Source organism: Mobula hypostoma, chromosome 19 (assembly GCF_963921235.1).
Source record: "Mobula hypostoma chromosome 19, sMobHyp1.1, whole genome shotgun sequence".
In the NCBI taxonomy this organism is placed as follows: Eukaryota; Metazoa; Chordata; class Chondrichthyes; order Myliobatiformes; family Myliobatidae; genus Mobula; species Mobula hypostoma.
This window is the reverse complement of record NC_086115.1, coordinates 17,739,957-17,765,416: the sequence shown is the minus strand read 5'-3', so window position 1 is coordinate 17,765,416 and position 25,460 is coordinate 17,739,957. Positions and strand designations below refer to the sequence as shown.

Below are 25,460 nucleotides of genomic sequence, written 5' to 3'. Positions count from 1 at the left end.
CTAGGGGAGGGAAGATGAAGTAAGAATCTGAGAGGTGATAAGTGGAAAATAAAGGATGAGTTCCTCCAGGATTTTGTGTGTATTGTTCTGGATTTCCAATAACTGCAGAATCTGGAGTGTTTATAATTTACTACTTACTGCAGAATCTGTATTGGCTTCCTATGGAGATGGACTTGGTAGACAACATGAGGCCTTTCCACTGTCACCAGGTTTGCATAATAGATGTGACCAGTTTCAGTGCCCAGAGCAACATGACTTGAGGATGGACAACATGCCATGGCACTGATCTGAAAATGGGAACAACGAAATACTAAAAACGGTATAATGTTTCATCCACCAAAGTACCATCTAATAGAACATAGGATAGTACAGCATGGGAAATCACTCTTCAGCCCAGGATGCCTATGTCTATCATGATGCCAAATAAAAGTATTCACATTTGCATGTACATGCATTAGAAGAGTTAGGGGTCAGTGCAATTCCAGAGTCAAGGCCCAAAGGTCAAACCCGTGATCAGCATCCTGGGGTGAAACCCAAAGTTGGAGGTGGATATCTGCAAATCTGGGAATATGTGGATAAGGACTGGAGGCCCAGAAGTAGTCTATCCTGGGGTTGGAGGCCTACCTGGGAATGTGAGTGGATGGGATGGATGGAAAAGGGGCTTGTTTTGCTGTTTTTGTTTTGATTTGTTTTGTTGTTGCTGTTTGTATTGTTCTGTAGAATTTGTAGGCATACTATGTTGGTGCAGGAATGTGTGGTGACACTTGTGGGCTGCCCCCAGCACATCCTTGGATGTGCTGTTCCAGGCACTAACCACTCTCTGTAAAAAAAAACACCTTGTCCCACACATCTTACCTTAAAGTCACATCCTTAGAATTTGACATTCCTTCCTTGGGTAAAAAATTCTGTCTAGCCTACCTATGTCTTTCATCATATACACTGCATGGAGACTGCATGTCTATCCTCTTGTACACAACTAAAGGTGGGATGATTAAAATAGACCAGGTGATTTACCCTCTTGGTTATCAAGATTGCATATCCCATGTTGTCACTTTTAAACATGCACAATAAAGATGTTTACTTCAGAGTCTACAATTCTAAAGATTTGGGGGTCATTCTCTGTCTGAAGAATGTACAAAGGTATCTTCCCAAAAGTTTTGGCCACAAGAGAGGCCTGGCCAGCTGCGTCCTAATGAGCTAACTAATAAGGAGTCATTTTGATATCCTTGGGTTAAGAAAGGGTGAATCAGCATGGCGTAGAGCCCCCAAATGCTCTCAGTGTTTCTGGGGGAGATGTCAATGTGTGAACACTGAGTGGCCTTTTTTGCTGAGTTCTGCTGTAAGAGCCACCTACTTTCCCACACACATTCTGTCATACACACCACATGACCATGCAATCAGATGATAAATCAGAAGGTGATGCATATCAATGGAGCAACTCCTTCAGCCACAGCATACCCATTTCCATATGTATCTGTTCAAATATCTTTTAAGAGTAATTGTACGCACCTCTGCCATTTGGCCCATCATGCTTATGCCAGCTCCTCTATGAATCCCACTCCTTGCCCTTTAACCAAAGCCCAGTCACACATTGAAAGATAAGCAACAGAGCAGGTTTAGCATCACATACCATTTCTGAAAGGACAAGGGTGCTGATGTTTTTTCCATCCATGAGTGACCACACCTGCATGGTGCCCAACTTTCGTGCTGACTACAATGAAACAGAGGACATTTAGACATACATTAACAAGTTCAAACATATATACAGTCTCTAGGGTAATAAAATCACTGCTTCTGCAACACTTCCACTCAATTTCTTCTCAGTTCTCAACTACCGTGCAAATATTTTGATGAGGCATCATTTTCTTGGAGGGTGTTTGCCATGAGAATCGTTTCTGAGAACAATTTACATACTAAGAGACTGGATTTCAGTCCAGTGGTGGAGCGGCAGCTTACCGTGGTTACGGCTGTGAAATCTGCCTGATGAACTTGCACAGGGTTAACAGATTAACCAACCTTGTTCAAAATGAGCTGTGAGGGAGCACTGGGCTTCAGGTATTCCCTTAATGAAATTTGAAACGAGAACTCAGCGGATCAAGTAGCAGCCGTAATGGCAAAAAAGAAACTCATGCACCTTCTACCTTCACAGATGCTGCTTGACCTGCTAATTTCCTAAAGGAAATACCTGAAACTGTTACTTTTTGTTCCTGTTTCCAGCACCTGCGGTCCATTTGTCTTCTATGTTAATTTAAGTTTATTGACTCGTTAGTGTGATGTATTTAGATGAACAAAGTTATTTCAGAATCAGGTTTAATCACTGGCATATGTTGTTAAATTTGTTGTTTTGTGGCAGCAGTACATAGCAACAAAAACTATAAATTACAATAAGATGTACGTATAAAAAATAAATTAAATATGTAGCGTAAAAAGAGAGGGGAAAATTTACTGAGGAAGTGTTCATGGGTTTACTATCCATTCAAAAATCTGATGGTAGAGGGGAAGAAGCTATTCCTGAAATGTTGAGTGTGTCTTCAGGGTCCTCAATGGTAGCAATAAGAAGAGGACAGGTCCTGGGTGATGGGGTTCCTTAATGATGAATGCCACCTTTTTGAGGCATTGCCTTTCGAAAATATCCTGGATGCTGGGGAGGTTAGTACCCATGGTGGAGCTGGCTGAGCTTACAACTTGTTGCAGCTTTTTCCAATCCTGTGCAGTGACTCCTCCATAACAGACAGTAATGCAACTAGTTAGAGTGCTCTCCACAGTACATCTGTAGAAGTTTAAAAGTATCTTTGGTGACATACCAATTCTCCTCAAATCCCTAATGAAATATAGCCACTGTGGTGCCTTCTTTGTAACTACATCGATATGTTGGGCCCAGGATAGATCCTCAGAAATGCTCAGCCTTTCCACTTCTGATGCCTTGATGAAGACTGGTATGTGTTCCCTCATCCTACCCTTCCTGAAGTTCACAATCAATTCCTTGGTCTAAGCGATACTGAGTGCTGCCATACCAGCTAATCTATCTTCCTCCTGCATGCCCCCTCATCACCATCTGAAATTCCACCAACAATAGTTGTGTCATCAGCGAATTTAGAGATGGCATCTGAGATGTGCCACTCCACACATCTGTGGATGTAGAGAAAATGGAGCGGTGGGTTAAGCACGTATCCTCGAGGTGCACCCGAGTTGACTGTCAGTAAGGGAGAGATGTTATTTCCGATCCTTACAGACTGTGGTCTTCTGGTAAGGAAGTCAAGGATCCACTTGCACAGGAAGGTACAGAGACCCAGGTTTGGAGCTTTTTTATTAGAACTGAGGGTATGATAGTGTTGAACACTGAGCTGTAATCAATAAACAGTAGTGTGACATAGGGTAAGTATTGCTTTTGTCCAGGTGATCCAAGGCCGAGTGGAGAGTTAGTAAGATTGTCATCTGCTGTAGACCTATTGTGGTGATAGGCATGTTATAGCAGGTCCAGATCCTTGCTTCCGCAGGAATTGATTCTAGCAACGACCATCCTCTCAAATCACCTCATCACAGTTGATGTGAGCTCCACTGGGCGATATTCATGCAGGCATCTCACCCTGACCATCTTAGGCACTGGTAAGAAGCAGCTGGGAAACTCTGAATGCAGCAGTGAGAAATTGAAGATGTCCGTTTTTTAAAAAAATTGAGATACAACGTGGAACAGGCCCTTGTCACCCTTCACGCCACACGAACCATCAACCCACCAATTTGATCCTAGCTTAATCACGGACGATTTACAATGACCATTTAACCTATCCATTGGTACGTCTTTGGACTGGGAGGAAACTGGCATTGGCCTCCAAGACAGAGATCACAGAGTCACCAGATGCTGCAGGGCTTCACATAGATATGACAGGGTGGGAGGGGAGAGGGGTGGCATGATGGGGGGGTGTGGGTTAAGGGATGATGTGATGGGGTGGGTGATGGGGGTGTGGAGCACTCACAATCAGTACAAGGCATGACCCATCAGGAGCCAAGTGTGGAGAAGTTACAGTTGCCCAACGTTCTGGGTAAGTGGAGAGGTAGACTTCAATACCTTGTGCTCACTGGGACAGGCGACAGAAACACCCCCACAGCTTGATGTGTTATGCTTGCTATTACGCACTACTGGTGTCAGAGAGGAGGAAGTGATATCCATCATTAAGGATCTTGACGATGCCCTCTTTTTTTGTTACCACTATTAGGGAGGAAATACAGGAGCCTGAAGATCCACACTCAATGATCGACTTCCTAGTAAAATTGTGATGAAAGGCCAATCTGTCCCCAGTCTTACAAGATGTGTAGTGAGGTGAAATGGTTTTAATGGAAACAGACAGTACAATAGACACTGTAGTCTGCTATCACCGCTAGTACTGTCTGTCTTGGGGGTTGGTGGCGGGGAGTAATAATTATTTTATTCCTTCTTTTTTTTCCGACTCCATTTTCTACTATTATTGAGAAGCTTTTGGCGCTTTCTACTATGAAAACAAATGTCTGTCTGTCTAGGTACCATATCCAATGTGAACTTTGGTGACCATGGTTTTCCATGTAGATCTATCCTTTGTTTTTTGAATGACTTCCATTTCCTCGATGTGTAGCCACCTGGCTATGCTTTTGATGTACATAAGCCGAGGTCTTCCTCTAGGTTTGCTCCCCTCAATCTTTCCAGAGAGTATGAGTTTTTCTAGTTCATCTTTCCACATGATGTGTCCTAGGAATCTGAGTTGTCTTTCTCTTATTGTTGAGGGAGTGCTGCATTGTCAAAACATTTTCTTTCAGAGAAATCATTCAACCGAGGCCCCACCTACCTTCCTGGCTAGTCTCCAAATTTCTCACAATCAATTTTAAATTTGCCCTGGTTCCTTGTCAATATTTATCTCCCTGCCAACATCATCACAGCTAATTGTTAGTAGATGAACAGTGGCAGATATTTAAGAAGACATTTCATAATTCCCAATAAGGAAAAGACTCTGTAACTAACTAGCAAAATTAACAATGGCATCAAATTACAAGCGACGGTACTCAATGTCAGTCGAAGTGCAGAAGATTGGAAAAATTTTTAGAAATACCCAAAGATTACTTAAACAAGGAACTGCTTGGGCTCCTCTGAGAACTTCTCCATTTGATGTGTGTGTGTGGTCCATGGTATTTTCAACATTCTCCTGTAGAACCATAATTCAGCTGCTTCTAGTCTCTTTTCCATTGCTGGAGAAATGGTCCAGCATTCACTTCCATGACTCAGGATAGAATAAATGTAGCACTGCAGTATTCTGTTTTTAGTATACGTGCTCATCTTTCTGTCTGTTAATATGGTCTCATTTTTTGGAAAGCTTCTTTCGCCATTGCTATTCTGTATTTGATATCTGTGTCGCACCTGCCATTACTTGTTATTAGGCTGCCAAGATATTTTAATTTGTTGACTTGTTTGATGTTTGTATTTCCGATCTTGATCACACATTTTGGGATGTTTGCCTTTCTGGAGATGATCATGCTTTCTGTCCTCTTGGTGTTGGTTGAGAGGCCTCTGCGATTACTTTCTGCTGCCACTATCATGAGAAGTTCTTGAAGTTTTGTTTCTAAGTCAGCTATTAGTATGATGTCATCAGCATATCTGATGTTATTTATATTATAGCCTCTGTGACGAGAATACACATAAATTAAGATGTTTGCTGGCCTGGGCTAGCACCAGTGGCATCAGCAGTTAGTCTGCCACCTGCCCTCAGGGGAGGGAGAGATAAGGCTCACAATGAAGCAGCATTTGAAGGTGTTAATGAAAGAGCCATCAGTCTGGTTATTGTCAAGAGCGGCTCCCTCTTTGAACCCTGAACTGTTTGAAGTGATGGACAGGCGATACCCCAGCAGGGGGATAAAAAGGGACAGGTTCGCTAAGGCAGGACACACACGACACCCCGAGGTAACGAGACCCTGGAAGCGGTGCGCCTCTCACAAGTCGGTGGGAAGCTCTTGGACGGCTGATCGGGGGATCAGCCTTAAACGCACAGGGTGGAAAGGTACGATCAGCGGGAACCTGGTGTGTGTCCACCCTCGCTTGGGTGCCGGGTTCACTGCAGAGGATCGACCGCATCTGGAGGAGGGGTCACAGTCGGTGACCTCAGGTGACATCACAAAGGACCCGCCCGAAAGCTGTTTGTGAGCAATATCGCCGGTCTGTGAGTGGAAGCCGTTCTGAATGATCAGTCGTTCTCGTTCTCTCTCTCCCTCCCCCCCCCACGTTGTCCATCGCCATGGCAACGATTACTGCGAACTGAACTAAATTGGACTGAACTTTGTGTCACTTTGAAATTGGTCATTTACCCCTAGACAACGTTAGAGCTTGATTGATCCTGTTATCTTAATTCTGTGCACATGTGTGTTTATCATTGCTGAACTGTTGCATTTATTATCCTTTCGATTGCTGTGTTGCTTGTTTCTTTAATAAAACTTTCTTAGTTCTAGTAATCCAGACTCCAACTGAGTAATCCATTTCTGCTGGTTTGGCAACCCAGTTACGGGGTACGTAACACCTCCAATTATCAGTTCTTTGATACTTCTCAAGATATTTTCACAATACAGGTTGAATACGTCTGGCGAAAAGACACAACCTTGCCTGACTCCTCTCATGATATTCACATACTCACTCACTTCTCCTTCTATTCTGATGGATGTTGTCTAGTCCCAGTACAAGTTTCTTAAGAAACGTATATCTTTCCCATCTATGTCAAGATCTTGAAGCATTTCCAGAAGATCTTGCTGTCTGATAGTGTCAAAAGCTCTTGTATAGTCAATGAAACATAGGTAGATGTCTTTTTGTACCTGGATGGCTCATTCACAGATCATCCGAGCATGAAAATTGCATTTCTGGTTCCAGTGTTTTCCACAAAGCCACATTGTTCTTTATTGATTTCTGATTTTATACAGCATCTTGCTCTCATCATGATTACTCTGAGAATAATTTTTGCCATGTGGCTCATCAGGCTTATTGTACGATGTAACTCACATTCTGTTGCTCCCTCTTTCTTTGGAAGTGTGATGAACACTGATTTACTTAAATCATCAGGTATCTCCCCATGATCATAGATTTCATTTGCTATTTCTATTATTTTCTCTATTCCAAAATCTTCTAAGGCCAGTATCATTTCTCCTCTTTGGTCTTCAAAAAGTTCTTTTATATATTCTGTCCAACTGTTTAGGATTTCCTCTTTGTTCATAATTAAGCTGCCATCTTTTGCCTTGATGCATCCACTTGCTGAGCAAGGTAATTTCTCCGTTAGTTCTTTAATCTTCTTGTGTATCAACTTTGTTATGGATTTGTAGCATTTCTATCTCTGAGCATTTCTCATTTAGCCATCTGTCTTTAGCTTCTCTGCATTTTCTTTTTATTGTCTTATCAAGTTGTTTGTAATCTTCGCTGTCTCTTAGTTTGATGGTCTGTTTTTGTTGCATCAATTGTATTATATCTTCAGTATCCATTTCTTCTTACTTTTCCATTCTTTTAGTGAGATGGTTTCTTTTGCAGCTACAACCATGGATTCCTTCATTATGTCCCAGGAAGATTTGCCTCCTTCATCCTGTAGCAATTGAAAAAAGGTTTTCACCTTGATTGTGTATTCTGCTTTCAGACGAGGGTTGTTTTGTAGTTGTTGATAATCCAGTGGTTCTGATCTTTTTGGTTTCTTTAATTTTCTCATCTTTATTTCCATTTTGCAAATGACTGGTATGTGGTCGCTTCCACAGTCTGGTCCAGGGTAGCTTTTAGATTGAGTTATCGAGTTTTTGAATCTGTTATTGATTGTTATGTAGTCGATTTGATTTTTGTTGTTCCCATCTGGACAGCTCCATGTCCATTTCCTTCTTGGATGTTGTTTAAACCAGGTGTTGGTGATTATCTGATTGTTTGTTTTACACCATGATACAAGCTTTCTCCTCTTTCATTTCTTTCTCCCAATCCTTGGTCTCCAACAATATGGTCTTCTCTTCCCTCACCAGCTTTTGCATTGAAGTCGCCCATGACTACGATGGCTTCTTGTGATTTGCATTCTTCTAGTGCTTTGTCTCGGGAGTGGTAGAGGCATCAATTTCTTCCCCTGAGCTTGCCATTGTGGGTGATAGAGATGTTGTTTTGTTGTCCTTTTAGTTTGCTTAGCATCATTCTGTCTGAGATATGCCAGTATCCTAGCAGGCTTTTGGATGTTTCTTTGTCTAAGATGATTGCAACACCCTTTTCATGTTTATATCCACCAGAGTATATCATCCTGTAGTCGTCTGATTGGAATACTCCAGTGCCTTTCCATCTTATTTCACTGGGATGCTGACTTCTAGCCTCTTCATTTCTAATTTTATGTTTTCTAGCTTACCAGCTTGGTGCAGGGTTCGAACATTCCAAGTGGCAATTCGCAGTCTCTTGTTCTTGCAGACAGTATGACGATCCGGGCTCACCTGTCTGTTTACATGATATCCCGTACCGAGCGAGGTGTTCACACTATTTGGTAGTGGGCTGCCATTTACGCTGTTGTCTTTTACATTTGTGTATGTATTAACCATGGTTGTACTTGGGATACAATACAAGAAGTAGCTTCCCCTTGCTTGCTTCTGATGCAATGTCCTTACAAGATGGGTGACCCTGAACATAGTCCTATTAAAAGGATCTACTGCTCAGCATCCGAAAAGCAGAAAACATCGATTGTGTTACCCACAACTTGCCTTCTGCTTCATCCACCACCTGCATTCCGTGGCTTCACTGTAACCCAAGTAGGGAGGCTAACAAATGGTACACCTTGCCCAAGGGTGACCTGGAGGTAGCTGTAGTTAATGGTAACCTCATTACCCGAAGCAAATGCTCCACAGCCGGATGTAGTTTATCCTCGTACCCAGGAGATATGAAAACAAATTCAATGTACTTATTCAAACTTCCTGCCCATTTCCCATTCCTATTCTCACCGTTAGCCATTTTCTTACTTTTTATATTCTGTAAAAGCACTCAATGTTTTTGCATTTCTTGTTAGTGTATATAACCTATTTCCTTGTTTAAGTAATCTTTGGGTATTTCTAAAATTTTTTCCGATCTTCTGCACTCCGACTGACATTGAGTACCGTCGCTTGTAATTTGATGCCATTCTTAATTTTGCTAGTTAGTTACAGAGTCTTTTCCTTATTGGGAATTATGAAATGTCTTCTTAAATATCTGCCACTGTTCATCTACTAACAATTAGCTGTGATGATGTTGGCAGGGAGATAAATATTGACGAGGAACCAGGGCAAATTTAAAATTGATTGTGAGATATTTGGAGACTAGCCAGGAAGGTAGGTGGGACCTCGGTTGAATGATTTCTCTGAAAGAAAATGTTTTGACAATGCAGCACTCCCTCAGTCACACTGTCAGTGTGGATCAAGTACATTAGTCTCTGGAACAGGTTTGCACTACAACCAAGTGGCTTGAAGATAACAGTGCCCAGAGAAAATATTCTTGTCCCAGAATCAACAGCCAAAAATATCTGATATATTTAGGGAACCAATAGCACTCATCTTTCTCTTACCACACAGTATTCCATTCCGCTCCCCAGAAAAGCCGCTGATACAAAGTCCCCACTGTGTATATTCAGGACTGTGCTCACATCAGTTTGCTGAGATGGGTTATATAGGTATGCTGAACCCTGAGGGAAAAATAATGAACAATTCTCTCATCTCAGTTTACACAGTTACCCCAGGATCATCATCCCAACACTGCACAATAAATAAGCACCCCATCTGCAGCTGACAAACTGTTTGTGAGCTAAAATGACCTGGAACACTTCCCAGGAGTCATTTAAAATAAAGAGAGGCATTGAGGCTGGCAACCAAGGAACAGTCAAAGAAACACTCTGTAAGTTCCTCCACAAAGGATGCTGGAGGAACTCAGCAGGTGAAGCAGCAGGAATAAAGAGTTGATATTTTGAGCTGAGACCCTTCATCAGGACTGTAAAAGGAGTTTTTAGGGGGAGAACTGCAGTGATTGGGGCCTAGCCAACATATATATTTATTTACTTAGAGATGCAGCACAATACGGTCCAATGAGCCTTTGCCTTGTGACCAGTTAAACTACTACCTTGTATGTCCTTGCAACATGGAAAGAGGATACCAGAGAACTCAGAGGAAACCCATGCAGTCATGGGGAGAATGTACAAACTCCTTACAGACAGCAGTGAGAATTAAAACCTGATTCCCAGCGCTGTAATAGCATTGTGCTAACCACTACACCTCTGTTCCACTTGAGGATGGAGGTGCTGGATGAGGTTACCTTATTTATTTTTAATTTTGAAATACAATGCAAAACAGGCCCTTCTGGCCCAATAAGCTGCACCATCCAGCAACTGACCTATTGAATGCTAACCTAATCATAGGACAATTGATAATGACCAGTTAATCTACTAAATGGTACGTCTTTGGACTGCAGGAGGAAACTGGAGCAAGCAGAAGAACTAAAGTGGTTCACGGGGAGAACGTACAAACTGCCTAAAGACAGCCCCAATACTGAACTCTGAACTTTGTAACACCCCAAGCTGTAATATCATTGTGCTAGCCGCTAAGCTACTGTGGTGCATTTTATGAAAGAAAGGGAAGGAGTGAAGGAGATGTGGAATGACTTCACAGGGGGAAGACAAGTAGAATTTAAACTGGAGTCACTCTTTTGCATGAGTGAGTGAGATTGACATGGAAAGCTGGGAAGTTACAGTGTTCTCCAGCCGAACAGAACGGAAGTAACAAAGGGTTCTGGCTGTAGTTCAGGAATGACTGATGGTGCTTGAGCTCAGACCACATGTGACAGGAGAAACCAGAAGATGGCTGCCACCCACCTCCTCTGTAGCAATGAGCAGGGATTTGTAGTCCGCTGAAAATGTGATATTTCTGATTGGTGTATTCGTAGACCAGCATTCTTCAACCTCCAGAGTTTGTGATTTGACTTTGATGCAGTAGAGTTTTCCATCCTGAAAAATGCATCACATTTAGTTATAAGCACAGAAACCAAAATAAGATGAGGGGAGGGGGGAAGAGTACAAGCTGGCAGGTGACAGGTGAGACCAGGTGAGGGAGAAGGTGGGTGGGTAGGGGAGGGGGGGATAAATTGAAAAGCTGGGTTGTGACAAATGTTAGAGCTAACTGGCAGAAGAAGAAAAGAATCTAATGGATCATGGAAGAAATGGAAGGAGGAAGGACACCAGAGGGAGGTGATAAACGAGCGAGGAGAAGAGAGAGGAACCAGAATGGGGAATGGAAAAAGAGAGAAGGGGAGGGGGATGAAATTACTGGAAGTTAGAGAAATTGATGTTCACATTTAGTTATTAACACGTACACACAGAGGACTGATGTTAACCCCAACATATCGGGAGTGGGGAGCAAATAAAAGCAAGGGGAAGGGGAATATTGGGGATCAGGGGTATGTGGTCTGATACCAAGTGAGAGATCCTGAAGTATCCATCCCAAATTCACCCTTAACATGACACCCTTACACACTAGATTTCTTTATCAGGCTGAATATAATACATGCAACATGTACAGTAGGGCTGGCAGTGCCAAGAGGCAGCTAGTCCTGTTGAAACAAGATGCTGAAGGCAGTGTTAACTGACTCAAGAAATAGAAGCAAGATTCAGTCATGTAGCCCCTCGGGCTTGTATACTCTTCAGTATGCTCGTAGCTGAACTTTCACCTCTGCAGCAGGCTTCTGTGTCAATCCCCTATTCCGTGATTCCCCTAATTATGTTGGACATACTGGGGAACATCTCCCTGATTTATAAACCTTACGATGCAGGTTGGTTTCCTGATCTTTCCATTGACGTGATGTGGCTGGTGAGTGACAGGAAGGTTTTTGCCTGTCATCTCTCTCATGTTCTGAAGTACAAAAGCACAGGTTAACTGATGTAAAGTGGGGCTCACACAGTCACCCTCAAAGTTTGGAGCTGACCTGCAGAGTTTTCTAACTTAGAATTGGTGAGGGGTGGGACATGTTAATAGAACGTAGGGAGAAAGATTAGTGTAAGTGGATGTCGATGGTCAGCATGGACTTGATGGCCAAAAGACCTATTCCATCCCGCATCTTTCTGACTATAACTTCATTCCAGACTTGTTTCTGACCTTTACTGTGACCTCTCACTACAAGTTATGTGTGAACCCGGGTGTCCTGTTGAAACAGACAAGTTCCAGGAAAACTCAGATACTCAGATAAAGCCAAAACTTCCTCATGACTCATGGGTTGATATAAGACTGAAACAGAGAAAACTTCCTCTCCTCTGAGGTTTCGTTCCCCTATACACCATATAGACATTCGAGTTGGACAGTTCTGAGTTCGTTCCCCGATAACTTTTGATTATTTAGCCCAGTACCCAATTCTAAACCTGTTCTCGCTCACTGAAATGTTCTCAGTGTCTCTCAAACACACATTCAGGCAAACTGATACTGTCAGTGCTGCTCACATTCACATCTGCATTCTCAGTCTCACAGTATAACGACAAAGCACTTTTAGTCTGGCAGTAGATCCTAATGTTTTACCTATGTTGGAATTGGGGGCTAATCAGGGATAATCCAAGCATTAACTAGGTTATCGGAAGTCAGATTCTTCAGGGAGTTTTGGAACATGATTTAGGAACAACTAATCAAATACGTTACTTTTTGGGATACATGATCACGTTCAAGCCTAATTATTCCTGTCCTGTAAAGACAGACTATCTTCCTGAAGTGTCCCCCTCTTAACTGCAACTTCTGACTACCCCAGTACTTCCAACCTCACTGGTGCTGAGGTACAATTGGTACAGGAGTAGTGGCCCTAGGGCAAGTGGTTGTCACCATCTGAAACATGTACCTTTCCTGCTGTAAACAATCCCCTTGTGTTAAGTGCCAAGGTATTCACGGTGTGTGGCTGCAACTTAGAATACGTGATCAGCTTGACTGTTGACACCAACTTTTCTGCCTTTTCCATCCTACCTAAACGAGGGAGAGAACAAAAGGTTTCTTTATTAGACAGGGTAAGAAAATTTGTGCTTTATAGGATTGCTTTTATATTCATATTTATTGTGTTTTTAAATGCTTATTGTGTTAGAACATAGAATATAGAATAGTACAGCACAGTACATGCCCTTTGGCCCACAAATGTTGTGCCGACCCTCAAACCCTGCCTCCCATATAAGCCCCCACCTTAAATTCCTCCATATACCTGTCTAGTAGTCTCTTAAACTTCACTAGTGTATTTGCCTCCACCAATGACTCAGGCAGTGCATTCCATGCACCAACCACTCTCTGAGTAAAAACCCTTCCTCTAATATCCCCCTTGAACTTCCCACCCCTTACCTTAAAGCCGTGTCCTCTTGTATTGAGCAGTGGTGCCCTGGGGAAGAGGCGCTGGCTATCCACTCAATCTATTCCTCTTATTATCTTGTACACCTCTATCATGTCACCTCTCATCAGTAAAGCCCAGCTCCTTTAATCTCTGATCACAATGCATACTTTCTAAACCAGGCAGCATCCTGGTAAGTCTCCTCTGTACCTTTTCCAATGCTTCCACATCCTTCCTATAGTGAGGTGACCAGAACTGGACACAGTACTCCAAGTGTGGCCTAACCAGAATTTTATTGAGCTGCATCATTACATCGCGACTCTTCAACTCTATCCCTCGACTTATGAAAGCTAACACCCCATAAGCTTTCTTAACTACCCTATCCACCTGTGAGGCAACTTTCAGGGATCTGTGGACATGTACCCCGAGATCCCTCTGCTCCTCCACACTACCAAGTATCCTGCCATTTACTTTGTACTCTGCCTTGGAGTTTGTCCTTCCAAAGTGTACCACCTCATACTTCTCTGGGTTGAACTCCATCTGCCACCTCTCAGCCCACTTTTGCATCCTATCAATGTCTCTCTGCAATCTTTGACAATCCTCTACACTATCTACAACACCACCAACCTTTGTGTCGTCTGCAAACTTGCCAACCCACCCTTCTACCCCCACATTCAGGTCATTAATAAAAATCACGAAAAGTAGAGGTCCCAGAACAGATCCTTGTGGGACATCACTAGTCACAATCCTCCAATCTGAATGTACTCCCTCCACCACCACCCTCTGCCTTCTGCAGGCAAGCCAATTCTGTATCCACCCAGCCAAACTTCCCTGGATCCCATGCCTTCTAACTTTCTGGATGAGCCTACCGTGTGGAACCTTGTCAAATGCCTTACTAAAATCCATATAGATCACATCCACTGCACTACCCTCATCTATATGCCTGGTCACCTCCTCAAAGAACTCTATCGGGCTTGTTAGACATGATCTGCCCTTCACAAAGCCATGCTAACTGTCCCTGATCAGACCATGATTCTCTAAATGCCTATAGATCCTATCTCTAAGAATCTTTTCCAAACAGCTTTCCCACCACAGACATAAGGCTCACTGGTCTATAATTACCCGGACTATCCCTACTACCATTTTTGAACAAGCGGACAACATTCGCCTCCCTCCAATCCTCTGGTACCATTCCCGTGGACAATGAGGACATAAAGATCCTAGCCAGAGGCTCAGCAATATCTTCTCTCGCCTCGTGGAGCAGCCTGGGGAATATTCTGTCAGGTCCCGGGGACTTATCTGTCCTAACGTATTTTAACAACTCCAACATCTCCTCTCCCTTAATATCAACATGCTCCAGAACATCAACCCCACTCATATTGTCCTCACCATCATCAAGTTCCCTCTCATTGGTGAATACCGAAGAGAAGTATTCATTGAGGACCTCGCTCACTTCCACAGCCTCCAAGCACATCTTCCCACCTTTATTTCTAATCGGTCCTACCTTCACTCCTGTCGTCCTTTTTTTCTTCACGTAATTGAAGAATGTCTTGGGGTTTTCCTTTACCCGACTCACCAAGGCCTTCTCATGCCCCCTTCTTAAGCTCCTTTCTTGCTTCCCCATATTCCTCAATAGACCCATCTGATCCTTGCTTCCTAAACCTCATGTATGCTGCCTTCTTCCACCTGACTAGATTTTCCACCTCGCTTGTCACCCATGGTTCCTTCACCCTACCATTCTTTATCTTCCTCACCAGGACAAATTTATCCCTAACATCCCGTAAGAGATCCCTAAACATCGACCACATGTTCTTTTATTCTGCATCGGATCCAGAGTAACAGTCATTTTGTTCTCCTTTACCCTTATGTTCTGAAAAATGACAATAAACAATCATGAACCCTGAAAACAACAGTGTGGAAAATGCAATGTAGGTAAACGGTGCATCTGGATTGCAGGTGAGACTTAAATGGAGGTTTAATATATCAGTGTAGGAGCTGGCAGTATTAATTGAAGAACTTCTCCTGATGTTCTGGTCAATATTTCACTCAATCAACCTCCCCTTTTTGCAAGATCCCCACAAAAATGAAGCATTGTCAACTACAAAACATACTGCTTTATGCCTCAAGTTAGTGGACACCTTAAAAATATCTCTCTCACTCTGCTTTGAATGCAAAGCTATTTGCTCAAAGATAGATGAGGGTCACTTGCTGCTCCTCAAAACTCTTGTGTTAGCTTCAGTATTGTTTTCCCAGATTGCTTTCTCATGCCGGGAAGCTTGTGTGACTAATTAAGTAAAAAACACAAAAAAAAACACTTTACAACTTAGTGTTTGGGGGAATTCTAAGCATACTCAGATTCAGTCTGGAGGGGATTTTTAGGGATTTATAAGCATTTAAAAATCATGGTCTAATTAAAGTCACTCAGCAAGGCTTTGTGTGGGTAGGTCACATCTTACTAACTTGGTTTAGTTTCTTGAGGAAGATGATAAAGGTGATCGATGATGGTACAACAATGGAAGTTGTCAACATGGACATTATTAAGGTATGTAACAAGGTCACACACGGGAGGCACATCCAGAAGATTTAGATGCATAGTATCCCCAGTGACTTGGCCATTTGGATTCAGAATTGGCTTACCTATTGAAGACACAGGGTAGTAGTTGATAGGTCTTATTCTGACTGAGCAGTGGCTAGAAGTTTATAAGATTATAAAACAGCCAGTATCTTTTGCTCAGGGCTAAAATGGCTAATACCAGAGGGCATGCATTTAAGATCAGTGGGGAAAGTTCAAAGGAAATATATTTGGGGCAAGCTGAGGCTTTATAAGGCATTGGTCAGACTGCACTTGGAATACTGTGAGCATGTTTGGAACCCATAGCTAAGAAAAGATGTACTGGCATTGGAGAGGGTCCAGAGGAGGTTCACAAGAATGATTCAGGAATGAAAGGGTTAATGTATGAGGAATATTTGATGGCTCTGGGCCTGTACTCGCTGGAGTTTAGAGGAATGAGGGGAGAATCTCATTGAAAACTATGGAAAATTCAAAGGCCTAGATTGAATGGATGTAGAGAGGATGTTCACTATGGTGGGGGAGTCCAGGATCAGAGGGCACAGCCTCACAATAGATGGATATTCCTTTAGAACAGAGATAAGGGGGAATTTCTTCAGCTAGAGAGTGGTGAGCATGTGGATTGCCACAGACAGCTATGGCGATCAAGTCATTTGGGTATATTTAAAGCAGAGTTTGATAGGTTCTAGATTAGTAAGGATGTCAAAGGTTATAGGGAGAAGGATAATGAGGTTGAGAGGAATGATAAATCAGCCATGACAGAATTCAATGGGCTAAATAGCCTAATTCTGCTCCTATGTCTTATGGTCTAAGTTTTGTTTTCACAGAGAATGGTGAGTGCCTGGAATGTACTGCCAAGCATGGTGAAAGCTGATATAATAGAGGCATTGAAGAGGCTCTTAATATGACATATGGATATTGCAGAGAATGGAAGAATATATGCATTGTGTGGGCACAGGGATTAGGTGCCATTATCTGAATTAGGAGCAACACCGTGGGCTGAAGGGCCTGTTCCTGAGCTGTACCATTGTGTTTTATTTTCCAGGGAGGACAGAGCGAGTGCAGGGTTACATAGTAAGAGCTTAATGTAAAAGCAAGAGTTAAAGTTTCAGAGATAGCACAGTAATACTGATAACTAAAGACAAATAGGTAAAAAGGAGTATGAATGCTTAGAGACAGAGATGAGAGTGCGATCAAATAAATATTCTTCAAACATTAAGCCCCAGCCCAGGTTAGATTTTATGGATAGGATGAGCATAATGTCCATTTCCAAAAATAATTAGGCATATTATCTTACCATCGGACAACTGTTCAAGGGATGGAATTCCCAGTAAAACAACGTTATGCATTTCGGCATCCACCTGTAAAAGATGCCCCTTTTCACAGCCGACATATAAATCGGAGGTTGGAGTCCAGCAAATAGATACGGGTTGGACCACTGCCTTCTGGAGTTCTTGTGGCTTGAGATGAGAGAGGGAATTAAAAATGAAAGCATCCCTGGTTACCATCAGCCATTACACATCTCCTTTCTGGCTTCCTCTGGGCACTCAGAAATACGATAGATTACTGTACCCTGATTGATGGTATTATGTTGAAGGCTAATAATAAACCTTGGCTTCATTCTGGAGAGGACTGGGAACATACTGAGGATTTAAGTTAGAAATGGGATTAGGAGGTGTTTGTGGTTGGGGACAAGATTGGGTTAGGAACTGGTTTAGTTTATGATGTAGTGATCTTTAAAGGAGTTGAGTCTAGACTTGCCACCACAGCATAAATAATGGAAACTCCTAACTTCCTGCACTGTGTATCCTGCAAAATCCCGCTATTCATAACCCATTTATCCCCACCTTTTTATTTCTATTATTTAACCCATCTTCAACCCACACAGGTATTTAGTATCCAATAACTCGTTTGTTTTGTAACCTCTATATGACATCTTGCAGACCAAATACAGCAGATGTTGCGGTTCCCTCTCATCTGTTCTGTTAAATGCAACTTCAAAGAAACACAGAAAAAATGTCAAATGTAATTTCTGTTATAATTCCATATTTAATTTTCCCAATCTAATTATTATTTTATAATGGCTCTGTTACCAATTCCTTAATAAATGATGCTCCTCCTTTTCCTACTACTAACTAGTCTATAGTTCCTGTGTTTTCTCTCTAATATTTAATAGAGACGTTGCAACTTACCAGTCAGTGGAAACTATTGGAGATTCAACAGAACTTTGCAAAATTCTAACTAGTTCATTGACTATCTCCAAAGGCAAACCTTTCAAAACCTTATGAAGTAGGCCACCAGGTCCAGGGTTTCATCACCATTCAGTCATTTCTTCTGTACTATTTCTTTTCATGTTTTACTACAATTTTCACAACAAGCAAGCCAGTGATAGCAAATCTGATTCTGATTCTTTACTAATAGTGACTTCTGTCAGCTTCTCACTCAGTCCAGATCTGTAAATTTTTATTATTTGTGGAGGATTTTCCATATTTTCTTCCAAAGACACAATATTGTATGTCATACAAAATGCTGGAGGAACTCAGTACAGGTGACGTTTCCGGCCAAAACCCTTTGGCAGGACTGGAGAAAAATTGCTGAGGAGCAGATTTAAAAGGTGGGAGGAGGGGAGAGAGAAGCACCAGGTGGCAGGTGAAACCTAGACAGGGAAGGATGAAGTCAAGAGCTTAGAAGTTGATAGGTGAAAGAGACAGAAGGCCATGGAAGAAAGAAAAAGGGGGGAGGAACACCAGAAGGAGTGATGTGCGGGCAAGGAGATTAAGTGAGGATGGAAAATGGTGAAGGGGGGGGCATTACCAGAAGTTTGAGAAATGTATGTTCATCGCCTTCTCTCAGTTCCTCTGTCTCTGCCGCATCTGCTCTCAGGATGAGGCTTTTCATTTTAGAATGAAGGAGATGTCCTTCTTTTTCAAAGAATGAGACTTCCCTTCCTCTACCATCAACGCTACCCTCAACTGCATCTCTTCCATTTCACGCATGTCTGCTCTCTCCCATCCTCCCACCACCCTACCAGGGATAGGGTTCTTCTTGTCCTCATCTACCACCCCACCAACCTCCATGTCCAGCACTTAATTCTCCGAAACTTTCGCCACCTCCAATAAGATCCCAGCTCCAAGCACATCTTTGCCTCCCCCACCCCCCCCCCACTTTCTGCTTTATGCAGGGATTGCTCCCTTTGTGACTCCCTTGTCCATTTGTCCCTCCCCACTGACCTCCCTCCTGTCACCTATCCTTGTAAGAGGAACAAGTGCTACACTTGCCCCTACACCTCCTCCCTTACTACTATTCAGGGCCCCAGACAGTCCTTCCAGGTGAGGCGACACTTCCCTACGAGTCTGTTGGGGTCCCTTACTGTGTTCGATGCTCCCAGGGTAGCCTCCTGATGTAGATTGGGAGACCATTTCGCCAAGTATCTATGCTCTGACCGTCAGAACAAGTGGGATCTCCCAGTGGCCACCCATTTTAATTCCACTTCCCATTCCCATTCTGATATGTCCATCCATGGCCTCCTCCACTGTTGGGATAAGGCCACACTTAGGTTGGAGGAACAACACCTTATATTCCACTTGGGTAGCCTTCCAACCTGATGGCATGAACATTGATTTCTCAAACTTCTGGTAATGCCTCCCGCTTCACCACTTCCCATCCCCTTTTCCCTCCCTCATTTTATCTGCTTGTTGCCCATCACCTCCCTCTGGTACTCCTCCCCCTTTTTCTTCCTTCTATGGCGTTTTGTCTCTCTCACCTATCAATTTCTAAGCTCTTTACTTCATCCTTCCCCCCTCCAGGTTTCACCTGTCACCTGATGTTTCACTCCTCCCTCCCCACACCTCTAAAATCTACTCCTCAGCTTTTTACCTCCAGTCCTTCCAAAGGGTTTCAGCCCAAAACGTCAACTGTACTTTTTTCCATAGATTCTGCCTGGCCTACTGAGTTCCTCCAGCATTTTGTGTCTATTGCTCAGATTTCCAAAATCTGCATATTCTCTCTTGTTTATCCACAATACTGTACATGCTCAATTTCTCTAGTAACACACACAAAATGCTGGAGGAATTCAGCAGGTCAGACAGCATCTATGTAGAGGAATAAACAGCTGACATTTCAAGCCGAGATGATTCATCAGGACTTAATTTCTCTCCTGGTTCCTTGTTATCCAATATGGAGTACCATGGTAGCATAGCGGTTAGCCATAAGACCATAAGATATAGGAGCAAAATTAGTCCATTTGACCCATTGTCTGTTCTGCCATTTCATCATGGCTGATTCAATTTTCCTCTCAGCTCCAATCTCCCAACTTCTCCCAGTATCCCTTCATGCCCTGATCAGTCAAGAATTTATGAACTTCTGCTTTAAATATATGTAAAGACTTGGCCTCCACAGTTACCTGTGGCAAAGAATTCCACAGATTCACCACTTGCAGTCTAAAGAAATTCCTTCTTATCTCCGTTCTAAAAGGATGCCCCTCTATTCTGAGATTGTGTCCTCTGGTCTTAGGTTCTCATCAGCCTCCAAGACAGAGACACAGGGTCACCAGGTGCAGCAGGGATCTTCACAGCTGTAGCTATTTTCTCCCTTTCAAAGTGGAAGTAGCTCATCTGGTGGTGAAGCATCACTGCCATTATGCAGTATATCAAGTGCTTGATGATAGTCGGCTGCTGGTGGTATGTAAACTGTGGTCAGGAATACGGAGGAGAAATCCCTCGGTAAATAGAATGGTCAGATTTGATTGTTAGGTGTACAAGGTTGGGGGAACACGAGTTTAACAAAACCTCCACATTGGAGCACCACCATGAGTTTACCATGAAACACAGAACTCCCCTTTTTATCTTTTCCAAATAAGCAGTTTGGTCCATATGGAAAATTGAGAAGACTTCTAGTTTGATCACTGTATCTAGCTTACTGAGAAAAATCCAAGTCTTGCTTAGACATAGAATAAAACAGTCCCTCATTTCCCTCTGATACAGCAATCTTGCCTTGAGGTCTTCAATGTTGTTCTCCAGTGACTGCACACTTGCTAACCAATTTCCCCCGGGATCAATAAAGTATGACTATGACTATAAGATGCTGGGTAGAGAGAGCCTCATCCCACTGTGTTTCAGCTTGGCTTTGTGTCAACCCCTTCTTACTCGCTTCTGGCCATGGCGTTGAACTTTCACCGGCTTAAAGATGCATACATAATCTATTTCCAGGGGAACTAAAGACTAGAGGGCATAGATTTAAGAGTGATAAGGGAAAGATTTAAAGGGGACCTGAGGGCGGGCAACTTCATGGGGAAGGTAATGCATATATAGAACAAGCTGCCAGTGAAGGTATTTGAGGCAAGTACAATAATAACATTTGGATAGGTATACGTTTAAAAAGGGTTGAGACTGTTTAGAAAGGACATGGGCCTATTGGAATAACTTGGGTGGGCAACTGGTTGGCATGAACTAATTGGGCCAAAGGACACAGGTAGAGAAGGCTTTTGGACCCTTGTTCTTAAAAAGCATTTCAGGATGTATATTGTATACATTTCTCTGACATTAAATATACCTTTGAAACCTTTGAAAAGTCAGGGCATTCAATACAGGAACTGGGCTGTCATGTTACAACTGTACAAGTTTTTGGTCAGACCATATGGAGTGTTATGTGCAGTTCTGGTTCCCAGCTACAGGAAGAATGCAATTCAACTTGAAGAGATGCAGAAAACATTCATAAGAATGTTACTAAGACTGAAAATCTTGAATTATCAGAAGAGGCTGGATAGGCTCAGATTCTTTTCCCTTGAGTATAGGAAGGTGAGATTTTAAACTTTCAGGAAATCACGAGGGACATAGATAAGTTTGATGGATAGCCTTTTTCTCAGGCTTGGGGAACTGAAAATGAGAAGGCATGGCTTGACAGCAAGAGTAAAGGTTTAAGAGGAATGAGGGGCAACTTTATTCCATGTGGAACAAGCTGCCAGAGGAAGCCATGGAGTTGGGTTTCAGTAACTATATTTAAGACATTTGGACAGGTACATGGATAGAAAGGCCTAGATGGATCTGGGCCAAACACAATGGGTCTCTTTGAGATAGACATCTAATGGCATATGTCATGAAGTTTGTTAACTTTGCGGCAGTAGTACCATGCAATACATGATAATATGGGAAAAAACTGAATTACCGTAAATATATATGTATATCAAACAATTAAATTAAATAAGTAATGCAAAATCATAAATATAAATGTAGTGAGGTAGTGTCCATAGGTTCAATGTCCATTCAGAAATCGGATGGCAGAGGGGAAAAAAGCTGTTCCTGAATCACTGAGTGTGTGCCTTCAGGCTTTTGTACCTCCTTCCAGATGGTAACAATGAGAAGAGGGCATGTCCTGGGGGACGTTGAGTTCAACATTTTGTTAGGTTTTTTTGAGATAGGATTTATTTATTTATTTATTTGCTGATTAATATTTAAACTATCTTCAGTGTACTTAAACAGAAGATAAGCCAAGGCACTACCTATCAGAACCAGTCTTCTTCCTTTTACCTCTTTGTTTTCTTTTGACCTTTTCATTTTTTGTTACAGGATGTTGTCTAGTAAAGAATGGAAATGGACAAACTCTGTAATTGATGGGCATAGCAGCACTTCAGAAGATAGACCATAGAGCAGCCTCCAGCCCACATTGTCTCTCCTGACCATGATGCCAATCCAAACGAATCTGTCTGCGTATAATTTATATCCCTCCATTCTCTGCCTGTACAAGTGTCTGTCTAAATAGCTCTAAACATTGCTATTGCATCTGTTTCCACAACATACCCAGCACTGTGTTCCAGGGACCTACCACTTTCTTTTTTATGCGACATTTGCCCCAAATCTTCTTTAAAGTTTTACCCCTCTTCTTAAAGCTCTGCCCTCTGGTATTTGATATGTCCACCCCAGGGAAAATGAGCCAATGACTATCCACCCTAGCTATGCCTCTCACAGAGTAAAGGTCTCATAGAATCATAAAAATCTACAGCACAGAATCAGGCCCTTTGGCCCATCAAGTTCATGCTGATCTATTTATCTGCCTAGTACCATCGACCCACACCTGGACGATAGTCCTCCATACCCCTCCCCCATCCATATACTTACCCAGATTTGTTTTAAGTGTTGAAATCAAACCCACATTCACCACATTCACTGGCAACTCATTTCACAATCTCCCCAACCTCTGACTGAAGAAACTCCCCCTCATGTTCCCCTTAACATTTCACTTTTCACCCTTCACACAAGACCTCTAGTTCTAGCTTCACCCACCCTTGGTGGAAAAAACCACCTTGCATTTACTTTATCTATCCCCTCAACAATTTGTAAACTTGGATCAAATCTCCCTTCATTCTTCTATACTCTATGGAATAAATTCCTAACCTATTCAACATTTCCCTATTTCCTCAACTCCTGGCAACATCTTTGTAAACTTTCTCTACAGTCCTTGAATCTTATTGGCATCTCTATGTAGTTAATTGACCAAAACTGCATGCAATACTCCAAATTAGGCCTTACCAACATCATATACAACTTCTCCTATAAAACTTTATCAGAAAAAATTCTGTAGATGCTGGAAATCCAAAGCAACCCAAACTGTAAAAAGCAAGATTTCCCATTGGCCAACCATTTCAATTCCATTCCCTATTCCCGTTCCAACATGTCAGTCCATGCCCTCCTCCTCTGCCATGAAAAGTTCACTCTCAGGTGGAGGAGCAACACCTTATATTCCATCTAGGTACCCTCCAACCTGATGGCATGTACATCAATTTCTCCCAGCTTCCAGTAATTTATAACACCTCCCCTTCTTCTTCATTTCCCCACTCTGGCTCCTTTCTTACCTCTTCTCCTCACCTGTCTATCACTTCCCCCGATGACTCTCCACACTTCATTCCTCTTCGCCACCCGCCTAGCTTCACCTATCACTTCTACATTTGCTTCACTATCTGTGGCAACAAATTCCACAGATTCACCACTCTCTGGATAAGAAATTCCTCCACATCTCAGTTCTAAAAGGACAAACCTCCATTCTGACGCTGTGTTCTGTGGTCCTAAACTCCCTCACCGTATTAAACATCCACTCTGTCAAGGTCCTTCAACATTTGATAGGTAGGTAGCATGATACTATTATAGCTAAGGGCATCAAAATTTGGAGTTTAATTCCGGCACTGTTTGTAAGGAGTTTTTACATTCTTCACAAGACCACGTGGATTTCCACAAGATGCTCCAGTTTTCTTCCACTGGCCAAATATGTACCAGTTAGTAGGTTAAATTGTCCAGTGATTAGGCTAGCGTGAAATAGCAGAAGGAGGAGTAAAGTCAAGATGGCACAAAACAGCGACTCCTTGCTTGCATCTTTGGAAGCAGCTCTATTTCTACCTTTGATATCTCTTTTTTTTCCTTTTCCAGGTTCTTTTGAAGACTCTAACCCAGAGTTACACTCTAACTTCGGTTCTTTGCAGGAATAGGACCCGCTCTCAGGGCCTCACGACCGGCTGCTTTTTGATATCCCAAGGACGCGCCCTGGAATACTAACACGCCTTCAGGGTGCTGGATATTCGTGGCTCTTGAGACGGGCTGATTCAAAGCCAGTGCCGCTGATGAGGCATCAGGGTAGAACACTGAACATCAGGAGCAGTGGTGTGACTGCTGCCTGGGTGTCCAGAGATCTGAGCTCTCTGGGCGCAGATCTCAGAAAAGGCGATACAACAGACTTTTAACATCATAAGTCAGTGAGTTGTTTGTTGTGTCTCTCCTCTAGCTGTGAAATGGGGACACTTCTTTTTTCCTTATTAGAGAGAGAGAGAGAGAGAGAGAGAGCCTGTGGTATGTCAAATTACCAGGTGAACGAGTATTCTTTGCCCTACTGCAAGTCTGTGTCTATTGATGCTTTGCTGCATGCTCCAGTGCTTGGTGGAGGGCCCTGATGTTTGTTTTTTGCTGGTGGGGGGGGGGTCATTGTCTTGCTGCTGCTTGTGCGTGGGAGGGACAAGCTGGGAGGGTGCTTTGGGATTCTGACATTTAATTGTCATTCATTCTTTGGGGCACTCCTGTTTTCGTGGATGGTTGAGAAGAAAAAGAATTTCAGTGTGTATATTGTAAACATTTCTCTGACATTAAATGTACCCATTGAACCTGTTGAATAGGTGGGTTGCTGGTGGGCACGGCTCCTTGGGCCAGAAGGACCTGTTCCATGCTGTATCTCTAAATAAAATAAAAACATATTATCTCCTCATTCAGTGTATAAAGGGCATGCACATATTGACCTTATGTAATCTTTTCCTTTTATACATAACCGTAGAAATTTTTAGCCTGTTTTGATGTTTCTCATTACTCTCAGGTTTGTTCCTTGGATACTTTCTCTATCCTTACCTGAACTTTGTTTTTTTCTCTGCTGGGTCTGAATGCTCTCATTTTACCAGTCTGATTATTCTTTATGACAACATGAAAAACTTTTACAATCACTTGTTAGCCACAGTTGGGCTTCACTTCCTTTTTGACAGTTCTTCTAAAATCTCTTGGGTTATTTAGTTCTGGTGTTAGCCATCAGCTTGAATTACTCACTATCTGAATCCTT

General features: G+C 42.6%; 1 protein-coding gene across 1 annotated transcript in view; it reads right to left on the bottom strand.

The window, feature by feature from the left end:
- The window catches only part of cfap43 (cilia and flagella associated protein 43), a 129,607-nt gene that overhangs the window by 82,991 nt on the left and 21,156 nt on the right, over positions 1–25,460 (bottom strand). Inside the window, exons 6-11 of the mRNA XM_063071432.1 lie at positions 17,176–17,338; positions 12,839–12,960; positions 10,839–10,970; positions 9,543–9,659; positions 1,631–1,711; positions 139–287 (exon numbers count right to left, since the gene is read on the bottom strand). Coding sequence (XP_062927502.1) covers positions 139–287; positions 1,631–1,711; positions 9,543–9,659; positions 10,839–10,970; positions 12,839–12,960; positions 17,176–17,338 — 764 coding nt within the window. The remainder of the gene's footprint in view (positions 1–138; positions 288–1,630; positions 1,712–9,542; positions 9,660–10,838; positions 10,971–12,838; positions 12,961–17,175; positions 17,339–25,460) is intronic.